The 26714-nt window shown below is 43.3% G+C and overlaps 1 protein-coding gene across 1 annotated transcript in view; it reads left to right on the top strand.

Annotated features, from left to right (window-relative positions):
* LOC132569132 (matrix metalloproteinase-20-like) overlaps positions 1–7462 on the top strand; it is a 29107-nt gene extending 21645 nt beyond the window's left edge. Inside the window, exons 8-10 of the mRNA XM_060235315.1 lie at positions 1234–1390; positions 5083–5186; positions 7175–7462. Coding sequence (XP_060091298.1) covers positions 1234–1390; positions 5083–5186; positions 7175–7275 — 362 coding nt within the window. The 3' untranslated portion in view covers positions 7276–7462. The remainder of the gene's footprint in view (positions 1–1233; positions 1391–5082; positions 5187–7174) is intronic.
* The last annotated feature ends 19252 nt before the right edge of the window (positions 7463–26714 follow it).

The raw sequence follows: 26714 nt of genomic DNA on the forward strand, positions 1-26714 counted from the left end.
GTTCATGCATACCATGGTGACATCACCTGGAAGTGACATCATCACATCACCAATGCTGGGGGGTGATGCTCTAGTTTTGGGGTAAAACTCTATGGTTTGAGCCCAATTTTACCATAGAGTTTTGCCTAAAAGCAGGAGAGCCCCTGCCAAGCCTGGGGGCCTGGCAACCATATTTAGGAAGGGTAGCAAGTCTTTATATGTTTTCAGCATCACTGATTGAAGAGCAATGGACAATCATATCTGAAGCTTGTCTTATGAACTGCTAGGCTAAATTTATCTCACAAGCAATATATTCCTCTATTTATTTAAGAACTTTACTGCCTCTATTTCTGGCTAACAGATAGTAAGTGAGAAATGCAAAACCAATAAAACTATAATATTCACATATAACATTGTTCAAAGTTTAGAACACTTTTTTAACAGTCCAAGGAAAACATCTTTCACGGCTTTTTTTGTAGCAGGAACTCCTTTGCATATTAGGCTGTACCCCGCAATGTAGCCAATCCTCCAAGAGCTTACAGTAGGCCCTGTAAGAAGAGCCCTGTAAGTGCTTGGAGGATTGGCTACATCAGGGGGGTGTAACCTAATATTCAAAGGCATTCCTGCTACAATAAAAGCCTTGATAGTGAAACCCTCTTGAAAGCCTGCCAAAGTAAACTCAGCAAAATTATGTGAAAAACTCACTGAAAAGCTTTATAACTTCATGGAAACTCAGTAAGAAAAGCCAGTTTGGTGTAGTGGTTAAGAGTGGTGGACTTTAATCTGGACAACCAGGTTTGATCCCCCACTCCTCCACATGCAGCTGCCGGTGTGACTTTGGGTCAGTCACAGTTCTCATAGAGCTGTTCTCTCAACAGCAGTTATACAGAGTTCTCTTGGCCCCACCTACCTAACAGGATGTCTGTTGTGGGGAGAGGAAGGGAAGGAAATTGGAAACTGCTCTGAGACTCCAAGTGAAGGGCAGGATATAAATCCTCTTCTTCCTCTTTTTCTTTGTGTTAAGATGGACCCTGAGGAGGGTGGAGTTTGACAAGGAAAGAGACCTCAGCAAGGTAGAATGGCATGTCCTTATGCCTGCAGAAATGCTAGTTTGCATTCAAGCCTCCACTCCCCAATTCAGTTAGGGATTACATTGGTTAAAATGTTTACAACAAACTAGATTAAAACACACAAGAAAATTCAAGCTACAAATGCACTGCCAGCTAATGTATCTCTTTTTTCTCTGTTTACCAGGACCTCATTACTGGGCAACTCGCGGGTTCCAGATTCAGGGGCCCCCTCGGACCATTGCAGACTTTGGGTTTCCCAGGCATGTGCAGCACATAGATGCAGCGGTCTATCTGAGGGATGAAAGGAAGACACTCTTCTTTGTAGGAGATGAATTCTACAGGTTGCTTTATTATTGCATCTTACTAAAAATAGATAATAAGAGAATTCAGATCAGCCGTTAAGGTTGAGTGGAAGTAAGGTTGACTGGCAGCTCTGAGTTGGATCCACCAAAAGTGCTGCTCACAGGAAAGTGATTTTTGAGTCTTTCCCTTCCTCACACAGCCTGTTATTTGTATAATACTCCTCTCTGAAAATCAAGAGTACCTTAGAAATAAATGTGCCTCAAGATGGGTAGAGGCTGCAGTAGACTTCCAAAAACTATTCAGAAGAAATTAAGGGCAATGTATGGGGAGGCTGGAGTTTGGGGAGGAGGTGGTGGTGTCACTTCCAAGTGATGCTCTAGGAATGTTCCCTAATTTCTGTGGTAAAGATCATAGGGACTAGGGGAAAATCCTTGAGTGTAACTATGGAGATGTTTTTTCTTCCTTCTCATCGATTTCTTAAGAACAGAGTGGGGACGGGGAGTTTCCCATTGGGCTTGGGCCACTGGAAGCCTTGGTCACTGACAAATGGGAAATTAAGGGAAAAAATGCCTAAATTCAGTGCTTCTGCTGAGATAAGCTATGAGAAGAAGAGGAGACATGAGATGATTTTTCTTGATTTCCCATCATTGCCTCCCCCTCTTCTTTGATAAATATTGTTTGCAAGGTTCTCCTGATCTTCCAGGAGGAGTTTCTGCAGGAGAAGGTAAGGAAATACCTAATCTGCCAACACCTTACATGAATTCTTCCAGAGTATCCAGACCTCAAGGAGGGAAAGAGGTATAGTACTGCCCGATCTTATCAGATCTCAAAAGCTAAGCAGGGTCAGTAATTGGAAGGTTGACCATCAAGGAAGAGTATGCAGAGGAAGGCAGTGACAAAACACCTCTGCTGCTCAATTGCCTTGATAGCCCCTTGGTGGGGTGGTCATAAGTCAGTTGCAACTTGACCGCACTTTACACACACCTCCAAACCTCTGTTTAGCCAAAGCTGATATAATGGCCATGCTTCTCTGCTTAACAAAGTCCAGTTAAACTGAGGCCGATTTCCCACACACCTTACCTCTGAGAAGAGGAACGTGAGAGTGGCGTAAGGTAAGTGGGAAATTGGTCTGAGTCTTTAAGCTGTCTACCAAGCACTTGGCAGATTCAGTTAAAACAAAAATTGATGCAACTGTGTACATGATGGCATCATTATATAAGAGCAAAAAGTTAAATGTAATTAATAAAATAAGAGCAAAAAAAACTCCAACCCCAATTGCTGATAAATGTTCTGTAGTGAATACTCAGTGTCTTCCCTGCCACATACTCCCCTCCCCTTTTTACAAGAGTACAGACCCTCAACTTACACTGAAGGAGTCTCATTGGATCAAGATATCTGGAGTGAAACTGTAAAACCTGTTTGGCCTTTGAATTACTCTGGTGTTAAAAGCTACGTGTTTTCTACTTCTGCATAAATTTCTCATCAGTAAATTTATGATAATTTTTAAAAAATCTTTTGTTGTTTGCTGATAGATCCAGGTGGGTAGCTGTGTTGGTCTGAAGCCATAAGAACAAAGTTAGAGACTGATTTCCCACTCACTTTACGCTGCTCTCACGTTTCTCTTCTCAGCTGGGCTTCCTTCCGATTTCACACTATCTACCCCGCAGCTGCAGCTAGCGTCAGCTTTTTTGTGTGGCAAACAGAAACTGTTTTTTAGAGGTTTCTGTTTGCAGCAGGAAAAAGCTGAAGCTAGCTGCAGCTGCGGGGTAGATAGTGTGAAATCGGAAGGAAGCCCAGCTGAGAAGAGAAACGTGAGAGCGGCGTAAGGTCAGTAGGAAATCGACCAGAGTCTAATGGCACCTTTAAGACCAACAATGTTTTATTCAGGGTAAACTTTCGTGTGTCTGATGATTAAGTGTGCCTGCACATAAAAGCTTATCCTAAATAAAACATGGTTGGACTTAAAGGCACCACTAGACTAACTTTGTCATTTGCTGAGCTTTCCATTAACTTTTAAACAAAAAAAAACCCCAATGCAGTAGTGAACAGGGTTAGTTTGATGTCTTTTCTTTCCCCAATTTCTTCTTCCTGTGCTGCTGATGGACAAGGGCAAGCTGAGTCCTTGCAGTGCATTGGGATTCTCTTGCCATGATCCTATCCCAAACAATAGTAGTTTGTGTAGTTTGGCCAGAGAAGCAGCCTGCCTCCAGGGGGATGCAAACAAACAGAAGGAACTAATTATAGACTTCCTAGGCTTGCCAATCCCCAGGTCCCAGCCAATCCCGCTTTCCCAACCTCCTTCCTGCCCCCAGTCAGCTGGCCAGCGGGGGGAAGTCCTGCCCCCAAAGCCACCATGTGATTTGTTTTTCCCCTTCGGAGGCTCCAGTCTCTGATCGAAAAGGCTTCCCCTTGGGATGGGGTGTCTGTGTTACTTGGAAGAAGTTGGCTGCAACTCGTGAGTAGAGAGGCCAAGCCCTCACTTCAGAGTCACCATAAAAGGGGGGGGAGAGGGGAGGAACGTCTGCTGAGCACTTCCTTATTCCCTATGTGGAGATCAATTCTCATAGGGTATAATGGGGAATTGATCTGGAGGTTTTGGGGGCTCTGGGGAAGCTGTTTTTTTAGGTAGAGGCACCAGATTTTCAGTATAGTATCTAGTGCCTCTCCCCAAAGTACCCCCAAAGTTTCAAAACGATTGGACCAGGGGGTCCAATTCTATGAGCCCCAAAAGAAGGTGCCCCTATACTTCATTATTTCCTATGGAAGGAAGACATTTAAAAAGGTGTGCTGTCCCTTTAAATGTGATGGCCAGAACTCCAATTATGCTTGTGACACCCTTGTTCCTGGCTCCGCCCCCAATGTCTCCTGGCTCCACCCCCAAAATCCCCAGCTATTTCTTGAATTGGACTTGGCAACCCTAAGACTTCCTCAAAGGCAATCCTAAGGCAAGCAAAGAGGAACACAGAAAACCTGCTGAAGAGTAACAAAGAAGAACCGAGAAATTCATCCCTCTGCCCACACACAAGCTATTGCTTGCAAGTGTTTCTTTAGATACTGATTGCCACAAAGTCTAGGGATGGCCACTGGCTTAGATGACTTTAGATAAGGATTAGACAACTCTGTGGCAGGTCTGTGGACTTTGGTTAGCCAAAGTAAAAATATCTCTGCACAGAGTGTAACTTTGAATATTGGATACTGAGCTCAAAACAATGTTCAAGGGATGAGTATCACTTCCTTCCTACTAGACTTATGAGTACTCAGAAGCATCTGACTGTGGGGAAGAGAATGCTGGACTAGCTAGACCCTTGGTCTTTCCCAGAAGGGCTTTTCCTGTGTTCTTATGCATTTACCACCAGAGACCAAAATTGGTCTCATCCAGCCAGCAATTCATCTCCCTGCTTAGGGGTAGTTATGAATCAGTGAAATGTGACTGCTGTTCCAGCAAGATCTTGCATATTGCATCAAATGAGTGTCAAAGTATACTCATAAATACATAATGGTTTGGAATCCAATGACTCCCTTCCACCACACTGGATCCAGTAGCACACTTCCATGAAGAATTCTTTCCCTGGGTGAAGCTTTTTCCCAGTTGAGAAATACTTCTTCCATTGGAGGGAGACTTAGCCAAAGGATGTCAATGGCTCAAACTGTGGTAAGATGGAGTCTCTGGAACCAGCCCAATGTACAGAGACAAGAAATTCCCCCCTGTGATGTCCCTTTCTCTTAAAAGCTTTGATGAAGTCAGAAGAACAATGGAGAAGGACTTCCCAAAGAGCATTGAGGATGAATTTTCAGGAATCAATGGCAGAATAGATGCAGCAGTAGAGGTGAATGGTGAGTATTTTGTACATGGAGACACTCCGTCCTCCAAGTCATTTCATTTTTATATTACGAGGCAAAGCAGGTAAAGGTGTCAAATGAAAGTTCAATAGTGCACAAGCAACCTTGCCTACCATTAAAACAGACTATGGCCTTGGAACAAGTTCCTTTAAATCAGTTCACCCACCACTGGCTGCCCCACCATGATAGAGCACTCATTTATCCTCGCACCACCATTCTTTTTAAACAAGGCCCAATTTAAATGCGATACTAGCTACAGTAAAGATTTGTTTTATGTAAGCCACATGATTCTGATTTGGTTGAAAAACATTTACTCTGTTTGCTGTCCCAGGCCCATGCTCTATTTAGCATACAAGTAACAGGGCTTTTTTTGTAGCAGAAACTCCTTTGCATATTAGGCCACACACCCTTGATGTAGCCAATCCTCCAGGGTTGTGTGGCCTAATATGCAAAGGAGTTCCTGCTACAAAAAAAAGCCCTGCTAGTGACTTTGGTGGATGTACCACTTTTGTGCTAAAGTTACATATGGATGTTACACTAAATAGGGGTCAAGCCAGGCTTTTATGTGGATTCACCGTGGCCACTCTGACCCAGATAGTCCAAGCTATCCAGATCTTGTAAGATCTCAGAAGCTATGTGGGGTTCACCCTATTTAGTATTTGAATGGGGACCACCAAGCAATTCCAGGGTCGCTATGTAGAAGCAAGCAATGGCAAACCACCTCTGAATATCATTAGCCTTGAAAATCCTATGGGGTCACTATAAGTCAGCTGCAACTTGACAACATGTTACACAACACACACACTTGCACACTGGGCCCCCATCATGTTTCAGTAAGTCAAGTAAAGATGAGTGGAGCTTTATTGCAGTTGTTTAATTAGTTGGTAACAATGGTGCATACTAGCTCCTCCAAAGCAACAGTATTTATATTTTTTGGTAGAGGGGGCAGCAATTTCTGTCAATCCCTATTCCCACTGCAGTCTCCCACTTTGCCTCACACCATGACCTCCAGGTACAAAATATGAAGGGCTCAGTAGGTTGCAGTAGGAGGGGAAAGCAGGAAAGTCTTGCTCTATGAAATCCATGTGAAGCTGGATCCATGCAAAGATGGTGTGTCCTAGAACTGACTTCCAAAGCATTTTACAGAATGAGGGCAATACATTCAAACAAATGCAAATAGCAGGAAATACAGTTCTCACAGCTAAATCACAAGAACCCGAAGACCCATGTCTTCATGGGAGGTGCCTGACAAGACAACCACCCTTCATTCATTGTTAGGTAATAAGTTCAATAAAAGCTAGATGGAACTAAGTATTTGAAGAAGGTTTTGGTTTCTGCGCACCAATAGTCAATTGCTACATGAGAAATTGAGAGATGCTACTTATACCAGTTAGGAAGCTCCTTCTCCCCTATGAATGCTCACAATTGCCATCCCAAGCAGAGTTACACCCTTCTAAGTCCACTGAAGCCAGTGGATCTAGATAGATGCAACTCTGCTTAGGATACCACTGTCAATATTTTCTCATGAGCCCTTGCTCTGGCTTCTGTGAATGGAATGTTTGATGGGCACCAAATATTTGATCGACATAAAAAACTCAGCCAAACCTCAGTAGAATAATAGAATTATTTTTCTCCTGAGACTCCTGCATCTCTATCTAGTTTTAGATTACTCTTTTATAACCACAGGTTATCACAATAGTTGTCTGGTATATTGCGTATATGATCTGTGTTACTTCAGACTGTTTATAGAGGTTAACGCTTTTGTGCATTTGTGGTAAATATTATTGTTCTCATTTTTTATCAGTGATATACTCCCCTTCCATAACAAGTATACCAAGAAATAATAATCCACATTTAAATAATAAATCCGTAAAACTGGTAGGTGGGAAAAGATCAAATGATACAATCACACAAAGGCAGGTTGGGATTTCCCTTTGGATTAGTAGGCCCAGTTTTAATTTCCTTCCTTTTCTCGTTTTTAGGATTCATTTATTTCTTTCTGGGACCTAAAGCCTATAAATACGACAAAGAAAAGGAAGATGTTGTGAACATTGTGAAATCCAGCTCCTGGGTGGGTTGTTGAACTGCAGAAGGTGTTGGATAGTCACAATGAGTCTGTGGAGATATTGAGAACTGAAGAGCATGTGAGACAGAACCAAAGACTTTCACTTCCTTCTTCAGAAGCACGATGACAAAATAGAGAAAGCATAACTCATTCAAATAAATGACAAAACTGCATTACAGAAAGCTTAAAAATTCCTCAACCCATAGTTTTTTGACATGTCTGTCTCCAGGGTAGCAAAAGAAGTGCTTCTAAGTGTGAGGAAGTCACTGCTTTGATGCCATGTTTAATGCCATGTCTTTCCTCTCAACAACGAGATAATGTATAAGAACTTTTGACGCTGCAAGTGCTATATAAATGCTAAGTGTCAAGAAGTCCTTGGCTCTCAATGTACATTCCTACCATTTTCAGTACGTTACAGAGACCTTCTCGTAGGCCCCCAAACTTTAGAACTGGATTCTCATTCCCTCATAGTACAATCTGTTTCTTCTTAACTTTCTGTTCAATATTTTTAGGGAAGGCAGAACTGCCAGGATGAACACACGTTCTTAACATAATGAAACATCCTTGTTCTGTGGGACAGTTCTTTTAAGCAAGCACACTCTGTTGCATGCAAGGACCATGCCAATTGTCATTGTTCATATAAAACAATGTCTCCTCTTTCAGCATCTATGTATCTATTTCTCAAGTGTGGCCCCCATCTGCAGATAGATAAACCCACAGATTGGGGCCACGTTTATGCCAAACACATTTTTTCTGCAAACCTGGGGGATCCCTGGGTTTGCAAAAAAAATCTGAAAAATAAAAAACATCATTTGGGGGGGTTTAAATTCCCTTGAATGAAATAAAACGTTTTCTGCACATGCGCAGACAACATACCTACTGTTGAGCAGCTGGAGAAGGGGCCAGAGCTTGCAGCTGCAACGGTGGTGGCTGCCATGGCGACAGACCCTGGAAGCTGCTGTTGATGGAAAATCTGGGGTAACCCAGTAGCTGCTCTGAGGTCAGCCACTATGGAGCCCAGCAGCTGCTATGTGGCCAGCTGTGGTGGTGGCAGAGCCCAGAGGCCCCTCTAAGCTCGGAGTAGCTCCCAGACACCATCATCTTTGTGGCAGACATGCTGGATGGTGATGGGGGGAGTGGGATCCCCCCTGCAAATGTCACAGTCTCCCCACTTTTTCTTTTATCTTTAACAACCCGTAATTTTACTATCCCAGCAAGAGGAGATGTATGACAGGGTGTCATGTGGTCATTTCCACTGGCAGGTGAGTACTCTTCTAAAGCACTAAGATCTCTGGCTAGCTCAGGTGTTCTACATAAATTGGACATTGGCCAAGCAGTGTTAAGGACCTCAAAGATCTTCAGTGAGGGAGTCAAGTACAAGCTTTAACGTTCTCCCACTGAAATCGGTAGCCCTTAAAAGTGCTTTGCTTGGGCTGGGTTATGCTTTTCATGCCTGGAGAGGAGGCGGCTGAGAGGTGATATGATCGCCATCTTCAAGTACTTGAAGGACTGTCATATAGAGGATAGTGTGGAATTGTTTTCTGTGGCCCCAGAAGGTAGGCCCAGAGCCAATGAGTTGAAATTAAATCAAAAGAGTTTCCAGCTCAACATTAGGAAGAACTTCCTGATCATTAGAACGGTTCCTCAGTGGAACAGGTTTCCTCGGGAGGTGGTGGGGTCTCCTTCCTTGAAAGTTTTTAATCAGAGTCTAGATGGCCATCTGATAGCAATGCTGATCCTCTGAATTTAGGGGGAGGTGTTTGTGAATTTCCTGCATTGTGCAGGGGGTTGGAGTAGATGACTCTGGAGGTCCCTTCCAACTCTATGATTCTATTATTCTATGTCGACCTTCTGCAGGCAATGCAGGGGCACTCCCTGTGAGCCACAGACCCGTATCTAACAAAATGCTGATTTAATGACTTTGGTTGCAGCATTCTTTGGAGGCCAGCCTCGTTTCTTTCAAAACAGTGATCTGAGTTTTCCTTTTCTCCTCAGTCAGCATCAATGAACCCTTGAGTACGACTGAAAACAAACAGCTTTTATCTTTCATTGGAAACCTATAATTGGGTTTGCAACACATGTGGAAACCTGCAAAGACACAGGTTGTCAGCTGAACATTGGGAACAAGTGGCAGCCTTTGGTGGGCAGACAGTGATGTTGCACGATGGTAGGCAACATCATGACATCACTTACAGTTTGTACTCAGGAATGACATTATTATGCTCTAGGAATTTCCTTATATCTCTGGAGGGTTTCACTACCTACCTCCATCCCTTGCTCTTGATGAAGCAAAGAGGCCCAGGGGGTCCTGAGTCTATGAGGCCAAAACTTGCTCATTGCCAAGAGGTTGGCAATCCTAGCAAGGACTGAAAGCAAATGGCAAATCTCATCCTGTCCTTCTGGCTTGAATCCTCTTACTGGCTCTGTTCCCAGGGCCAGATTAACAATTAGGCCAAGTAGGCACTGGCCTATGGGCCCCCATGCCTTTAGGCGCCTCAGGCTGGCTTCTCCCCCCAGTTTCCCCCCTGCTTGCAGCCTTCCCAGCCTGCATGTGCAGCCAGCAACTAAGCCGCTGTTTGCCCAACTTGCCTGGTGCGGCTGATGCTGGCATCATCGCCAAGTTTGCCTCTCTCTGCCTCTCCCCCACAGCTTTGTCAAAGGGGCTTTTGAGAAGGTGCCTGCAGGCAAGGACCACAGGCAGTGGGGCGATCACTCCAACTCTGAGATAATTTGCAAGGGGCCCCCCAAGATTTTGAGTCCCTAGGTGCCTCCACAGAGTTTAATCCGGCCCCATCTATTCCCATCCACCTCCAGCTTCCCATTACTGCTTATTCCGTTTCTCCCCTCTCTTTGTGCCTCTCCCTCCCATCTCTTCACTGCCTGCTCTTCCCCTTCCTTTCCCACCTCCCTATTGCTACTTGTTTCATTCCCCATACCTCTCCTACTGTCTCATCTGCTTCCCCCTTCCCTTCCCTCCCCACTCCCCTCTGCTACTTGTTTAGGATTGCCAGATCCAGCCTGGCAACCAACAGGAGACAAGAAGAGTGGAGAGTGGAGATATAGAGGGTGGACTTCAGTGTGATGTCACTTCTGGCTTTTCACCTAAGTGACATCACACCTGACTAGGAATTGGCTGAAACACTATGGTAAATCCATGGAGTTTTCAGTGATTCCTGGAGAGGACTGGCATCATTTTGGGTTTTTCCTGAAAGGGATGTCTGTTCTCTCTAGATAGAAATTGCCAGAAGCTCAATGATTTTGCCATAGAGCTTTAACCACTACCTAGGGAGGTATGACATCATTTCTGTGTTTCCCTAGAAATAATGTCATGCCATTGGCCAACAGTCATTTCTTTTCTTTTTCACCTGCTTTCATTCATCCCTTTGCTACTGACTACTCCTTCTCCCCAGGGTGCTTTTGGCTGGCATCAATGAATTAACGTTGGGTGCTGTTTTGGGTTGTTATGATGCAAAGTGTTGCCTAGATTCCATTTTTTCCCCAGTTTTTTGTGCATCACTTTTTACTTATTTGGCCTTTGATTTTATTATTTTTTTACTCTTCATCTTTTTTTCAACAAACTTGGAGTTTGCAAAAACCTATATCCTATATACAGTGTATGTCTGTTACAAATAAAGAAATGCACTATTTGTATGAACAGATGTTAACATTTTCCTGTTAAAACAAACAGGTTAAGATACTTTGGTGGGGTCTGGTTTGTTACCAGTGTTCCTTGCAAAGTGGGGCCACCATATTTTTAGGTGTCTTTGAAGGAATGAATGGACAACCTGTAACTTCTTCATAACAGAAACCTCTGAAGCCTAGCCCAATTATCTATGTGTATTTTAATGTCTATAAATGTTAGCACCAGAAATATATATCTTAAATAAACACAATTATTTTTTCTTCACGTCATCCATTCAAAATTGTCTCTTTTTTGCATTTCAGAAGCTTTTGCCTACTTGTAATGAAGACTTTCCTTCAAATAATGGATTTCTTAAGCTACCCCTTAGTCTCATTTAGCACCCTGCCTTGCTAATTGTCAGGAGGACTACTTAAGTACAAGGGTGGTAGGACTGCCAGCCTTCATGTTGGGCCAGAAGATCTTCTAGAATTACAACAGATTCCCAGACTACAGAGATTAAGTCTTATGAAGAAAAGGAGACTCTTTTGCTGGGTGGTCTCTTATGTCCTTATGAGGACATATGTCCTACTGAGGTCTCTTCTTTCCCTAAGCCCCAACCTCCCCAGGCTACATGCCCAAATTTCTAGAACTTTCCCATCCTGGAGCTCCAAGCGGTAGTGATCTTGACACTAAGCTAGAGATGGGTACAGTTTGGTATGTCAGGTGGAGGAAGTTTAATAACACGAGAGGAATCCTGCTAGGTGAGACCAGCAGTTCTTCTCATCTAGTGTCTTGTTTCATATGGTGGCCAAGTAGCTGCCCAGGTGGGCTAACAAATAAGGCACAGAAGTCTTTTGCCAAATGTTGACTTCTGGCATTCAGATTCCAGTTTTGGAATTGTATTGCCTCAGTAAGGTTGAGGCTCATCAATGGGAGAATGGAGCAAATAGCATATATAATTTTTTAAAACCAAGATTGGCTGGGTCATGCGTATTATTCTAATTTCTTCGCTTCAGCAGACTGCTGCAATAATCCATGTTTTGTATCTCCAAGGGGATGAGCGTAGACCATCATTCTCTAAGTCTACCCTACTTCACAGGCTCGCTGTGAGGATACAGTGGATCTCTTTGAAGAACAGAGTAGAATAAAAATTCACTAAAGAGATAAAGGAGTCCTTGAAGTCTGTATAAGAAACAAAGACTTGGGGCATTTTGTTACACCTTTGTAGGTGTTGACAACCATATCAATAGGTATGTTGGCCACCCACTCCTATGTTGAAGTCTCCCCACTCCGTATGCGTTCTCTAGGGTTTACACCAAAATAAAGCAAGATGTCAGTTGCCCAACCGTTTCCAACATTCAGTTCTTGGGAAAACAAAAAGGAAATACTGCCCATGATTGAGCATTTCATAATGAACAACTGACTTCTGTAAATGTTTTTTAATGGTACTTCCTGATCCTGGGGTTCAGTCAAAAACATCCAATATGAGCTTTTTAAGGGTTAGTCAGACTGCTTAAGTCATGGGATATTTAATCACTTGGATACCTCTGTGTGTGTGTGCGTGCGTGCAAGCACCAATGTAGATGTCTAGAGGGTGCTGAGGAATTTTTTCAGCCACTTAGGTGTGGCAGAAGAAAAGAAGGTGTTCTCAGCATTCCATATCTATGAGTCATTTTTCAGAATATTGTTTCCCACGTGAAGCCAAGTATATGATCAATGAAAGGATTCAGATAATATCTTGTACCATTTTCATATATCTAATTCTCTTGGGTGGCCATGCAGTGCAGACCAAGTAATGTGCATGATAGGGACAATCAAGGATGGGAGGAAGGTGTTTCTGCAAATTTGGAAACTTTAAAAAAACACAAAATTAGAAGCGGGAATAAAACCATCTTTTTAAATAAAAGAACAGCCAATACTATTTTGGTTTGCTATAGCAATGAGAAAGGCCACCAACAATGGAAAGAGAAAAGGGACCAAGCAGCAATAGACAGAGGAGGAGGGGCTTCACTTAATTTTTACCATTATTCTACCCACTTTGCTAACCTCTCGCCTTTAAAATGTGTTTTAGCACACATTATAGATAGGTCTTATCTGTGGAACTGAACAAACACACACAGATAGAGAATAAAGGAACCTTGTAACATGCCCCTAGTTGTTACTCTGTGTGTTTCTCTTATAACAAAAAAAGGATGGGGGGTTGAGTAATATGACTGGCCTCTAGGCAATGTATGACATCCCTACATTGTAAATCGTAATTAGTTTCCAACTGCAAGAACAGGAGAAAACAAAAGGTCTATCATTCTTCACTCGTACTCACGAAGTCCTGAGTAAGAAAGGTTAGGGTGGCAGATCTCCGCTTTTGGAGTTGTGCATGTTGTCCAGTTGTCCAATTCCATTGCCTTAGTTTGTTCTAGAACAAGGTTTACAGAATGTGAAACAAAGGGGCTATTCAGATGCACAGTATAATCAGTTGTCGCTGGATTAAAAATGGCTGATACCGGATTAACAGAGGGAGGATTAAAAGTGGCTGATCAGACAGCAACATCTGCCTCCCGGTATTAACTCGTAGTAGCCCCCCACCCACCCAATCCTTCTCGGAACTGGAGTATTTTGTTACCCGCTCCTTTGCAGTGCTTTTTGAGTTCTCCGGTTTCACCTCGTAGTTTCCCCGTCTGGATAGTTCCCGACCACCTTCTGGATGTCTGAGGGCTGTCCTGGAGCAAAAGGAGCCTCACACATCCGGTTTATGGTTGCCATTTTTTTTACTACTTAGTAATATGCGCATAACTGCATAACCACATAATGTTTTAACCTATGTTCATGTGCGCATATGCACATAATGTGCATATATGCATAATACATGCTTGCGCATAATGTGCATATAGGTGGAGGAAAAAACTGCATGGTGCCATCGTGTGGATGGCAGAAGACAGTTTCACCGCGGAGTGATTCGAATTGCAGTATGGCAGCCTGATCGATAATATCTGGAAAAAAGATATTCGGAACAGAACCGGGTCAGTTTAACATGGACTCAAAACGCTGTGTGAACAGGGCCTAGATGTTTTAGTTACTGTTTATATTAAAGCTCTTTTAAGCCATTCCTCCCTCTGTTAATCTGTCCGTAAACCCAGAAATATTACAGAGATTTCCTTCATAGTTGTTTTAAGGATAATCGCATGCACGTTACAACCACCTCAGGGCTCAGGTCACACAAGGAGGGTGAGAAACTGAAAACACAAAGTACCTCATGTGTAAGGACTTCAAATGGTGACATATTCAGTCAAAAAGCTGGTATATGGCAATGTTCAAAAGTTCACCACACACAATGTACACAATATATATATATATATATTAACTTATAACAACATAAGCTGTCAAAAACGTCTCATGAAAACTACACTGTGCTCCTTGACAAAAAGAAAGATATATTTCCCTCAGCAATTATTCCCTCAGGGTTCCCTATGTCTCTGGTAAACGGCTAAACCAAAAAGTATGCCACATGTATGTGACCAATCAAATTATGACAGGCACAAAAAGATGGCATCTGCCAGTCAGCAAGAGTTCATTGTACACCTATGTACATAATATAGCTGCTAGTGTACAAAAAATGTAATCTGTTAAAAGTCACTTATATATTATGCTGTGTTCCTTGACAAAGGGAAGGGCATATTTCACATCCTGAGCTATCATTTCTCTGGGGTGCTCTGCCTTTGGCTATACACATGGAGGTTCAGCAGGAACTCAATTGCATATTAGGCCACACCTCCTGATGCCAAGCCAGCTGGAACTGAATTCCTGTGCGTTCCTGCTCAAAAAAAGCCCTGCCTATATAACTCAGGAGCTAGTCTTGTTAGTCAACAAAAAAATCCAAAAGCAGTTGTTTGGTAATGCTTGTATTAGGACCAAAGAACAACAATCAGAAATTAATCAAAAAGAACAACAATCAGAAATTAACACCTTTGAAAATGCCAGAATCCTTCTTTAGGCTGAATGTGCATAGATTATTAATAAACTAAGAAATGCAGTCTTGTACAGTATGAAAATAAATATTGAAAGGATAGTCAGTGGTCTGAGCTATCTTGTAATGTCTATGGAATGGATGCTAATTAATTCATTAATGAGTGTGGTGTGGTGGTTAAGAATGTTGGACTAGTATCTGGGAGATCAGGGTTCAAAACCCCACTGGTGCCATGGAGGCTTGCTGAGTGACCTTGGGTCAGTCACACTCTTTCAGCCTAACCTAGGATTGTTGTGAGGCTAAAATGGAGGATTTAAGTGTTCTGCTAATTCATGCTTATAGACATAGTAGTGAGGAAGTAGTTTTTAATTCAAAACACCTCTTCTTTAGGCTGCATGTTTATATGATGATTTCAATGATCATATAAAGATATTAGGGAAGACAGCATGGGATAGAACAATCTTGTCAGATATGGGAAGCTCAGCAAGGTCAGTATTTGGATGAGGTACCAGCAAGGAAGGATCTGTGGAGCAAGGTGCTGACAAACCACTTCTGCTTCTACCTTGTCCTGAAATCTAGAGGATTTCTTGAACTTGTGCTCTTTGACCATCAGTTGCACATCTCAGAAGGTGTTTATGAGGTGATGTGGAATAGCTTAGTCCTATACAAAACGTAGGGTTGCCAAGTCCACCATGGAGTTTTCCTTCCCAAATTGCTAGAGCATCCGGGAAAACCATAGAGTTTTCCCGGAAACGCCTAGAGTGGCCAATGCACAGCATCACTGGCGCAATGATGTCACTTCCAGGTGACATCATTGCGACATCGGAGAAGGTTCCCTCCGCCGGCTCAATGTCGGCTGGTGGATTGGAAACCTCCAGGCTGAGCGAACCAGCCCAGGGGCTTGGCAGCCCTAACAAAACAGCTGCCAGTCACATAGTAAAGATCCTCATGCAGTGATGGCAACTCTCAGCTTGCCCTACATGAGAAAGACATGCCCAACCACTCTCCTGCATAAAGTGTTGTGTAGGAGAGGGATGAGGCAGGAATGGAGGAGTATTGACATTGCACTGATGCCTTTCCTACCAAATACCCAGAAGTGCTGCCACATCTCTAGGCTGACATTAATGAAACTAGGATCTGAGCAAAACTTTATAATTCCACCATAGAGTTTTGCACAAATACTAGACTGTCATATTGACATTATGCCAGTAATGCAATGCAACTTCTAAGTATTTGCCAGACCTGACATTACACCGCTGGCTTTGCAGCACATAAAAAAAATATCCCTGTCATTGCTACTCAGTGGGTCAGCAGGCCATGGAGAGAGACACCAGGAGGTGTCCCTAGTGCCTAGCTATCCTGCTCTGTGCAACATGGGGGATGATTAGGGTTGCCAATCTCCAGGTGGGGGCAGGAGATCCCCCCGGTTTGGAGGCCCTCCCCCCACTTCAGGGTCATCAGAAAGTGGGGGGAGGGGAGGGAAATGTCTGCTGGGAACTCTATTATTCCCATAGGAAATAATGGATAATTAATCCACGGGTAACTGGGGCTCTGGGGGGGGCTGGCTTTTGAAATAGAAGCACCAAATTTGCAGCAAAGCATCCAATCCCTCTCCCCAAAGGAACCCCCAAGTTTCAAAAAGTTTGGGCGAGGGGGTCCAATTCTATGAGCCCCAAAAGAAGGTACCCCTACCCTTCATTATTTCCTATGGAAGGAAAGCATTTAAAAAGGTGTGCGATCCCTTTAAATGTGATGGCCAGAACTCCCTTGGAGTTCAATTATGCTTGTCACACCCTTGCTTCTGGCTCCACCCCCAATGACTCCTGGCTTCACTCCCAAAGTCCCCAGATATTTCTTGAATTGGACTTGGCAACCCTAGGAATGATATACCTAGCCTCTACTTCACTTGGAACAGGAAAAAGGACTGGCCCAGATTCCCTACCCTGCAAGGCAGAAGATGTGCCTTACCCTGTATCCATGCCCTGCACTGGGAGAAGGAAGTAGCTGGCCAAGGCACCCAGGCAAACTTCTTATGGAGCAGCCTGGACGGGTTCTTTCTTTCTCCCAGATTGGGAGGCAAGGCCCTTCAAGAACATTTTTTTCCCTCCAAGGCTATCCCTAACAACACTGCTAATAATGTAATGAACCCTAGAAATTTTAAGAAGCAGGTGCCATAGGAAATCAAAGATTCAAGGGGGCATAATCATATAAAATATGCAGGCCCATTTTCTAAAAAAAAAAAAAAAGGCATATTCCTCCAATGGTGTAGCACCATCATACTTCATTGTGTTACAAAGGAAGATTATTGGCATTCTCTGGCAATCCAAAAGTAGGTAAATATTAACCTGTAGTGGAGTGCCCTGGGGAAAAGAACAAAGCACTATGAGAGGATGCAAAACAAACAAACCAGAACTCAATGAAAATGTGGGTGTTTCCCTGTCAACGTAAAATGGTCGATGTGACATAAATATCCAGGAGTCTTGATCACGTAAGAGTCCTTCAAGGTATGCCACACGATGTGTCAAGTGAACACAGACACAAAGACTTACAACACGTTCCTGCAAAAGGAATTTATGGCTGTATGAGTGAAATTTTGGAGATAGGTTCCTTACTGTACAGTCCCTGAAAGTTGATGCTATGAGAGATCTGTTAGCTGAGAGTGACTGAACCAAGGCCAGCCAATACATGTGAAAGCAGGGATATGAATATAGGTCTCTCCAGTCCTCAGTCAAAATGTTGAACTGCTAAACTGCACTAATTGGAAGCAAAATAGATCCCCTTCTGCCATGGATGGAGTAACCATTGCATGGATCCACATTGGTGGACTCTAATCTATAAAATCGGGTTTGACTTCCCTCTCCTCCACATGAAACCTGTTGCATGATTTTGGGCCAGTCATAGTTCTCTCAGAACTCTCTTGGCCCCACCTACCTCCTTAAGGAAGAGAAAAGTGGGGTATCAAAACCTACTGTTTTCCATCATCATCAGTTGAGTCAAGGTAGGGTGCCATCTTTGTGGCTAAAAGAAGCTCGTAGAATGCCTTTTATGCAGCTGCATTAACTTGCTTCTTCAGTAATAGTGCTGGGTAACCCCTAGGCTGAGTCACTGAGGGACAACTGGACCCCACCAGTGGTGAGAAGCACAATGTCCACCAAAACTTCTGTCTCCCCAATCAGAATTACTTCCATTTTGTCAGGATTCATTTTCAACTTGTTTCCCCAAAGTCATTTCTAGTTTGTCTAGATGAAGGATTATATTTATGGGGATGGAGAACGGCTTACAACCTGCTTACAATTCTAAAAATCATAACTTTAGGCTATGTCATACAGAATGGAAGAGTAGAAAAGGAAAGAGTCCAGCAGCACCTTAAAGACTAACAAATTTTATGGCAGAATGTGATGGAACAGGCCCAATTTGACTTCCTGGTTCTGTCAGCCCCCTCTTTGGCTTGCATTACTTCTTGGAGGGTTCTATACCACTTCTTGGCCCTAGGATGTGCTGCCACAACCTGCTCAATTTAGAGGTCTTGACTGAGAGGAACAGGACTCTCAATCCCCCTTCCCAGTTCTGAGGCTACCCAGCACCTGGCTACCATAGAGACCAAAGTTCTTCTTCACCCTCCAAGAAATAGTGCAAACCCAGAGGGGGGCTGACAGAACCAGGTCTGTAAGTCAAATTGAGCCAGTTCTGTCACACAGTGTATGAGTTTTCATGAGTCTCTGCTTGTTTCTTCAGAATGGAAGAGAGCTGCTTTCCAGGCTGCATTGCAAGACCAAAAGATAGCCTCATGAGTTTAACTGTCTTTACCACATTACAGTACATTCTTTTCCAATGCGGTCTGTTACACTTTGGCATTGGAAGACAAATGATACACTGCTGGTTTAAATAGGTTGCAGACACTGGCTCACTGCATTATGTGCAAATTCCAGAAAAGCTGAAAAGCTAACCAGCTACAAAATTATAAAAGGCACCATATACAGACGAAGGTCCTTCTCGGTTTGATCTTCCAACCTAGGTATTAAAAGTCGCCTTTATGGATGTTTACATCAGCTGAACTCTTATCTTTGACATAGCCCTGGCAGGAACCATCAAATTCTCTGGAACTTTCACCCAAAATGTAGACCTATAAACAGTAATTTACCAGGCGGAATCTCAGGGAAATGTCTAGTGACCTCATTGTTTTTCACACTCCTTTGGTTTCAGACAAGCCTAGGCGGAATGCTGAAATGAACAAGATGCTTATTTTCTCCCAGTGAGATAGCAGAACATTTTTTGGCCTATCACCTGTGCTCTTTTAAAAATGAAACAGAACTTAGCCTGCTATTTAGGGGCTGGGTGGCATCCCACCCATGCTCTGTGACTTTTCTTTGGTGATTGTTGCTGCCCCTGTTCTGGCTTATGGCTCTGTCACTTTGGAGCAAGTAGCTAAAACATCCTAGCTAATTTTAGAGTTTCAGTCCCAGCACAAGAACTTTTATAGACTCGTAGAATCATAGAATCACAGAGTCAGAAAGGGCCATACAGGACATCTAGTTCAACCCCCTGCTCAATGCAGGGCTTTCGTTCTGCCATATCCACAACCACACTACACATTAATGCTAAGATTTTTAAATCTGATATGCTCTGCTAACAGAATGTCACATCACAGGGTGAAGTGGTCTATACCAAAGACTTTCAGCATTTTGCTTGGCCCAGAAACCAAATTTAAGTTGAGGAAATGACTGCAAAAAAAAAAAAAAAACATTCTTCTACTTACTCTCCATCTAATTCTGGGTTTATTGAGCAAGCAGGGGCATTTCAAGATGATTTCATCTTAACAATACTGCTGAGTCACCTAAAGAAATCCAGAACAGTTGGCCTTTGTGGGAATTATACAGTTCCTCAGCCTTGGAGGTAACCAAAAGCAATAGCAACAAACTACCATAGCTATCTCTGTTAATTCAAGACTGAATGAGATTATCTCTACTACACATCAGGTTAGGGTTCCCAACATACAGTCAAACATGCAGTCAGCGAACTAACATTCCTAAATGCTGCAGGGGCCCCATTCTGCTAAGGATCATGGTGTGCAGAAAGTAAGAACTTTAGCCTTCTCTTCCACGCTGTTTTCCCAAGCTGAAACAGCCCTGGGGACCCACCTGTTCTGACAGCATGTGGCAGAGAGAAGGAAATGTGGTTTTAATTGATTCCCCCTTTCACTTCATTGCCTTCTTCTCATGATGGACCTAGTGATCCACTGACCCGACTTCCTCAGATACAGAACACATCTACAGGAGGGGCAGAGACAGGAATATTCCTGTTTATTACATGTAGCTTTCCTTGTATTGCATAAAACCCAAGCCAGAGATTCTTTAAGATGCCTTTTCAGGATACTATTGATAATTTCAGCAACTTTTTTTTTTTTAACAGCCTGGTCCTTATGTAATTAAACAACCAGTATATATGCTAGTGGTATAATAATTTTGTCCCTGTATCTCCCACCATTTGAAGTATAGGTTCTTGTCTTTTAAATCCTAGTATCTTAGGGATGCAGTACTCGATAGACTGTCCAGATGTGGAGGGGCTATGATTCACAGTTAGAGCACATGCTTTGTATACAGAAGGTCCCAGGTTCAGTCACCATCATCTGTAGTTAAAAGGATCAGGTAGTAGATTATGTGGAAAGACCTCCCTCTGAGTAGACAAGACTGACCTTGACAGACCAATGGTCTGGCAGCTTCATGTCTGTTTCCATACCACCTTCTCTGCCAATTAAGATCTGCTTCTTAAGGTAGCAACAACAGAAAATGAGTTTTTGGTGGGTTCTTCAATTGTAGAATTCTCTCACTTGGAGATATACCTGGCACATATTTTCTTGTCTTTTGGGTATCAGGTGAAGAAATTTTTATTTATCCAGAATTTGGTTAAGTGTTATTGTATCTAATTTATCAAATTTGAACAGATTTTTTAAGGGATTTTACCTACCATATGGTTTTTATCTGTTGCAATTTTATTGAACTAGTTTCATTTGTTACAGGGTTTTGTGTTGTTTCATTTGTTACAGATTTTAATTGCACGTATCCTTTAGTTGCATACTACATGTACTTTCATCATCCTGTGCTGCTCTCAATAAATTGAGTTTCTAATGCTTTACATTGCTTTTATTGTAGTTTAGCTGTTTTGAGATTATTGAGTTTTTTCCTTGTTTAGTTCATCTTAATTCTATTTTTTTTCTTTGCACTTCCATAAGCAGCTGTGTTCTGGAGAGGTAAACAAGTAGTTAAATATTATTTATTTATTTATTTATTTATTTATTTAGATTTTTTTTTTTCCTCCAGTCGCAGTCCCCCAAGAAGCCGGGCTCAGAATGGCTACAACACAGTCATAAATCATCACTTAAAAACAAATCAAAAGCTAGAGGCAAACAAATGTAGCAGAAGACGATGCAAAAGCCAGTAGAGTCACTATCTTACATGAAGGGAGAACCATCACTGCCCTCAGCTTAATGCCTGGCGGAACATCTCTGACTTGCTGGCCCTGCAGAACTGTGAGAAGTTCCATGGGGCATAGGTGTTATAAGGCAGAGAGTTCCACCAAGCTGGAGCCAAGGCAGAAAAGGCCCTGGCTCTGGTCAAGGATAGCCAGGGAATAGATTTCAATTTGCCAGGGTGCAACGCTCTTCCGGGGGGTATACTAGGACATGCAGTCTTGAAGGTACATAGGTCCCTGATTGTTTGGAGTCAATACTTTGAACCTGATCCAATGCTCCACCAGAAGCCAGTGCAGCTCTTACAGCACAAGATGGATATCTGCTGTGCGCAGTATCCCTGTATGGCCCCATGCTGTTGAGTTCTGTATTAGTTGGAGTTTCTGGGTCAGCCTCAAGGGTAGACCCATGGAAAGCGAGTTACAGTAACCCATCTTGGAGGTGATTGCTGCATGGATTACAATAGCTAGGTCAGGACAGGACATGTACGGGGCTATTTGCCTGACCTGGAGCAGCTGGAAAAAAAATCCCAGTCTAGCAAAGTGTGTGACCTGGGCCTCCATTGTCAGAGTGGCATCCAGGATCACACCCAGACTCTTAACATTAGGTGCCAGCAGGGGTTGAATTCTAGCAGGAGCTCCTTTGCATATTAGGCCACATCCCCCTGATATAGCCAATCCTCCTGGAGCTTTTTTGTAAGCTCTTGGAGGACTGGCTACATCAGGGATGCGTGGCCTAATATGCAAAGGAGCTCCTGCTAGAATTCCACCCCTGGGCGCCAGTCTCAGAGACACCCCATCAAGAGTCAGGAGCTGGCACCCCAGGCAAGAGCGCTCCCCACCCCAGCCCAGCCATAGGATCTCTGTCATGGAAGGATTCATTCTCAGCTGGCTTTGCTTTAACCATCCCATCACAGACTCCAACCATTCTGCCAGATACAAATAAATATATATATACTTCCCATATTCCATCCTATAACCACTTCATTATTGTATTATCATAACAAGGATTTATTTCAGATTTGTGTTGGGTATTTCACACCATTTTGCATAGCTAGCAGCAAAAAGCATGAATCAACAAGGAAGGAACAAGCAGTGTTGCAAGGATCTGGGGAGAGGTTTGAAACAACTGTGAAGAGAACAAGTTTCCATATAAAGCATTAAGTTGAGAACCAATGTTAGACCTAAGTGAACAAAGAACTCACATGGTATTTCCTGGTTTGCGATCAAGGGATCATAGCAATTACTCAACTGCACACAGAGACCATGTACAGCTTATGTTTTTGTCATGATGGTGCTCCTGGGTTCAGATTTCAGAGCTGGCTGGCGTGCAAAGTGTTCCTGGTTTACTTTATTGATTTCCTGTATTTCCCAGCTGCTTTTCCATAAAATGCTTTGAGCAACTTACCAAATGAAAAAGCAGCTTCAATAACATAAAAGCAAAACTAAATTGACACCAAAGTAATAAAACAATCCAGTGTTAAGAGACTGCTCAGATTTCAAAAATGTCTGTCACGTCATTTAGAATAGTTAGCTTTGAGTCCAGTAGCATCTCAGAGACCAATAGTTTCAGGATATAAACTTTCAAGCGTCAAAGCTCTCTTCAACAAACACGAAAGTGTATACCTTTATGATGGCTCTGTCCACTTCCCTCCCTCAGAGGCAAGATTCTACTCCCCCCACCACATTTTTCTTTCTCTTTACTGACTGAGCCACTCTAGTAATGTTTTTTCTTCTTTGCTGAAGAACTCTGGCTGTCCCATCCTGTCACAGTATGGCATTTTGGCTGTTCTCTCAGCCCAGAAACCTGAGAGAAGGATCAGCTTGATTTAACTTAAACAATTTAAATGGCACTCGAGGGGTGACCTGGCACACATGGGTTTCCCCCCAGTTTAAGAAAACATTGTTACATCCAATTTGTTAGAGAAACTGTGGGGTGGCGTAAGGTTGAACATTTCAGAGGAGCTTGGTGGCAAAGAAACTGCTTTCCTTCCAAAAGGTCTCATATTCAATCTTGTGGCATTTCCACTTGAAAGGACCAGGTAATAGGTGATGTGAAAGACCTTTGCCTGCAGTCCTGGAGAGCTGCTGCCAATCTGAGTAGACAAGACTGGCCATGATGGATCAAAGGTCTAATTGAACATTAGGCAGTTTCATATGTTCATGTATGTGGACATTGCTTGCAGCCAGTCCAAGGAGGGGAGGGAAGCTAAGATCTAACTTCAGCTGGGCAGAGCAATTTCCCCCTTTCCTTTTCAGCCCTTTAACAGCCCTTTCCTTTCTTTCACAGTTGAACCACAGTATAGCTTTATTCCTTTAACTGGATTTCTAGCCCTCCCTCTCCTGCACAGTAGGGCTCAGAGTGGGTTACAACAACAGAGATATACACTAATTTAAAATGATTAAAACATAGAATGATAGTTAGGGTTTGTAGAATCTTTCGGGCTCAAGTGCCGTGTTCTACTGGAGAAAGTTTTCCTTCCAGACGTTTCGTTCTCAGCTGCGGAGAACATCCTCAGTGGCGTTGCAGCCGGAGCATGCGCTCTGACCTTCTTGGCTGCTGTGCATTGAGTGGGTACCATTGAGTAGGTGCTGTGCATTGAGTACCACTCAATGCACAGCAGCCAAGAAGGTCAGAGCGCCTGCTCCGGCTGCAACGCCACTGAGGATGTTCTCCGCAGCTGAGAATGAAACATCTGGAAGGAAAACTTTCTCCAGTAGAACACGGCACTTGAGCCCGAAAGATTCTACAAACCCTAATGATGTTACCAGCCGTGAAAACCTGAAATCTTTCATAGAATGATAGCTTTGGAAGGGGCCATACAGGCCATCTAGTCCATGTAATCACGCAGTATTTAAAAACCTATACAAACACCAGGTGGTACAATTCAGGATTGTGGACAGATACAAATTAGTAGAAGAGCCCCATGGCACAGAGTGGTAAAAGCTGCAGTACTGCAGTCGGAGCCTTCTGCTCACAACCTGAGTTCGATCCCAGCAGAAGCTGGTTTAGGTAGCCGGCTCCAGGTTGACTCAGCCTTCCATCCTTCTGAAGTCGGTAAAATGAGTACCCAGCTTGCTGGGGGGAAAGTGTAGATGACCGGGGAAGGCAATGGCAAACCACCCCGTAAAAAGAAGTTTGCCGTGAAAACGTTGTGAAAGCAACGTCACCCCAGAGTCGAAAATGACTGGTGCTTGCACCTTTACTTTTACAAATTAGTAAGTGCTCCCCAAAACTATCTGTATGTGCACCCAACAATGTAACCAGATACTGAGTAGGTGGACCAAAACCCACAACCTGGTGCAAAGCAGGGTAGAGGAGGCTGATGTAGTTAGACCTCCCCACTGCCTCAGCCATAGGTCTGGTGGAACATCTTCAATTTACAGGGCCCTGCAGAATTGCAACAAATTTACACCACAGTTCAGCTGAGAATCATGAAGGGAGGAAGAGAAGTATTGCAATTGCACCAATGTGACTGATAGAAAAGGGGATTGTACCATGCTGAGGCCCCTACCCTCCCCAAACCTCGTTCTCTTCCAGATCTACCCCCTAAGTCTCCGGGCATTTCCAACACTGTCCTTGCAACCCTAAGGTGCACCATTATCTGCTCCAGTATGGAAGCCTGCTATGTTATATCCTTAGGACTGTCTTTAGAGCCAGAAATGTTTCTTTTAGGGCAGAGGTCCTCAACATTGTTGAACCTACAGACACAAGGTGGTGGGTGCAGCCACAAAATGGCTGCCACAGCTTACCTTCAATCACAATGTGAAGTTCCTTGTGCTGTGGTGGCAGCCACTGCCAAAGCAACTTTTTTAAAAAAATCCACACAGCCAATCAAATTTCCAATGGCTAATCAGAGAAGCCTTGCTGAGCAAAAGCCCACCTGGCCCTGCCCACTTTTTAAAAAGACTTGGTGAGCACCAGGAGAGGTAGCTGTGGGCACCATGTTGCCCACAGGTGCCATCTTGAGTACTCCTGGAGAAAAAATAATCAAAAGCTTGTTTTCACCCCTGCACATATGCTAGAGTTGCCAAATCCAATTCAAGAAATATCTGGGGGATTTGGGGGTGGAGCCAGGAAACTTTGGGGGTGGAGCCAGGAGACATTAGGGGTGGAGCCAAGATCAAGGCTGTGACAAGCATCATTGAACTCCAAAGGGAGTTCTAGCCATCACATTTAAAGGGACGGCACACCTTTTCAATTCCTTCCTTCCATAGGAAATAATGAAGGATAGGGGCACCTTCTTTTGGGGCTCATAGTATTGGACCCTCTGGTCCAATCCTTTTGAAAATTGGGGGGTATTTTGGGGAGAGGCACTAGATGCTGTACTGAAAATTTGGTGCCTCTACCCCAAAAAACAGCCCCCCCCCAGAGCCCCAGATACCCGCAGATCAATTCTCCATGATTTTCTATGGGAATAAATCTCCATAGGGATTAACAGAGTTCCCAGCAGACATTTCCCTCCCCTCCCCCCGCTTTCTGACGACCCTGAAGCAGGGGGAGGGTCTCCAAACCGGGGGATCCCCTGCCCCCACCTGGGGATTGGCAACCCTAACATATGCTAGTTGCAAAACATTAAAGAAGCAGAAATTGCCACCTAAGGATGAATGGATGAGGAAATTGTGGTCAAGTAGGTCAGTGACTAATATTGCACTATATAAAAGAGTCTGGGGGAAATATGAGATATATACTCATAACTTTTTGGAATAAAAGTTCATGTTTATAATCTTTTTTTAAAAAAAAAAATCACAGCATTTGAGAAGTTACCCTGTATTGGCTGAAGCATCTTCTCTTCTGTTTTTCTCTTCCCTCATATTTTTTAAATACAGTTTTAAAAAATGGCAATAGCACATATCGGCTGTTCTGGAGTGGCAGTGGAGGGGACTACATTAAATTCCTACCTCTCTGCTGAACAGTGAGACATTCCGTTTTGGTTTCAGTAGTTGCAGATCGTTAGAAGATTCTTTATTACAGTACACAAGCCCGAATCTAAAATAGCACCAGAAGATAAACAGATATATCCAAACATTTTGCCCTCAGCTGTTAAATATAACCTTCACTGATGCAAGTTGGTCCCAGCCGAACTAATTAACCAAAGCCTTAGTCCAGCAGTTCCAAACCTTTGACTCTGCAGGCATCTTTGGAATTCTAACATTGCATGGTGAATGCAGTCACAAAATGGCTGCTATAGAATGCCTGCCAGAGGAGGCAGAGTCAGTCACTCAATGGCTGCGGCAGCTTACCTTCGGTCAGAGAGTGAAAATCTTTGTGTGGTGGTGGCAGCTGCTGCCAAAGCAACTTTTTGAAAAATCTGTGCAGCCAACCAGATCTCAAATGGCCAGTCAGAAGCCTTGAAAGGAAAAAGCCTTCTCTGGCCTCAGCCACATTTTTTTTTTTTTGGCAGGTGC

This window comes from Heteronotia binoei, chromosome 3 (genome assembly GCF_032191835.1).
Source record: "Heteronotia binoei isolate CCM8104 ecotype False Entrance Well chromosome 3, APGP_CSIRO_Hbin_v1, whole genome shotgun sequence".
In the NCBI taxonomy this organism is placed as follows: Eukaryota; Metazoa; Chordata; class Lepidosauria; order Squamata; family Gekkonidae; genus Heteronotia; species Heteronotia binoei.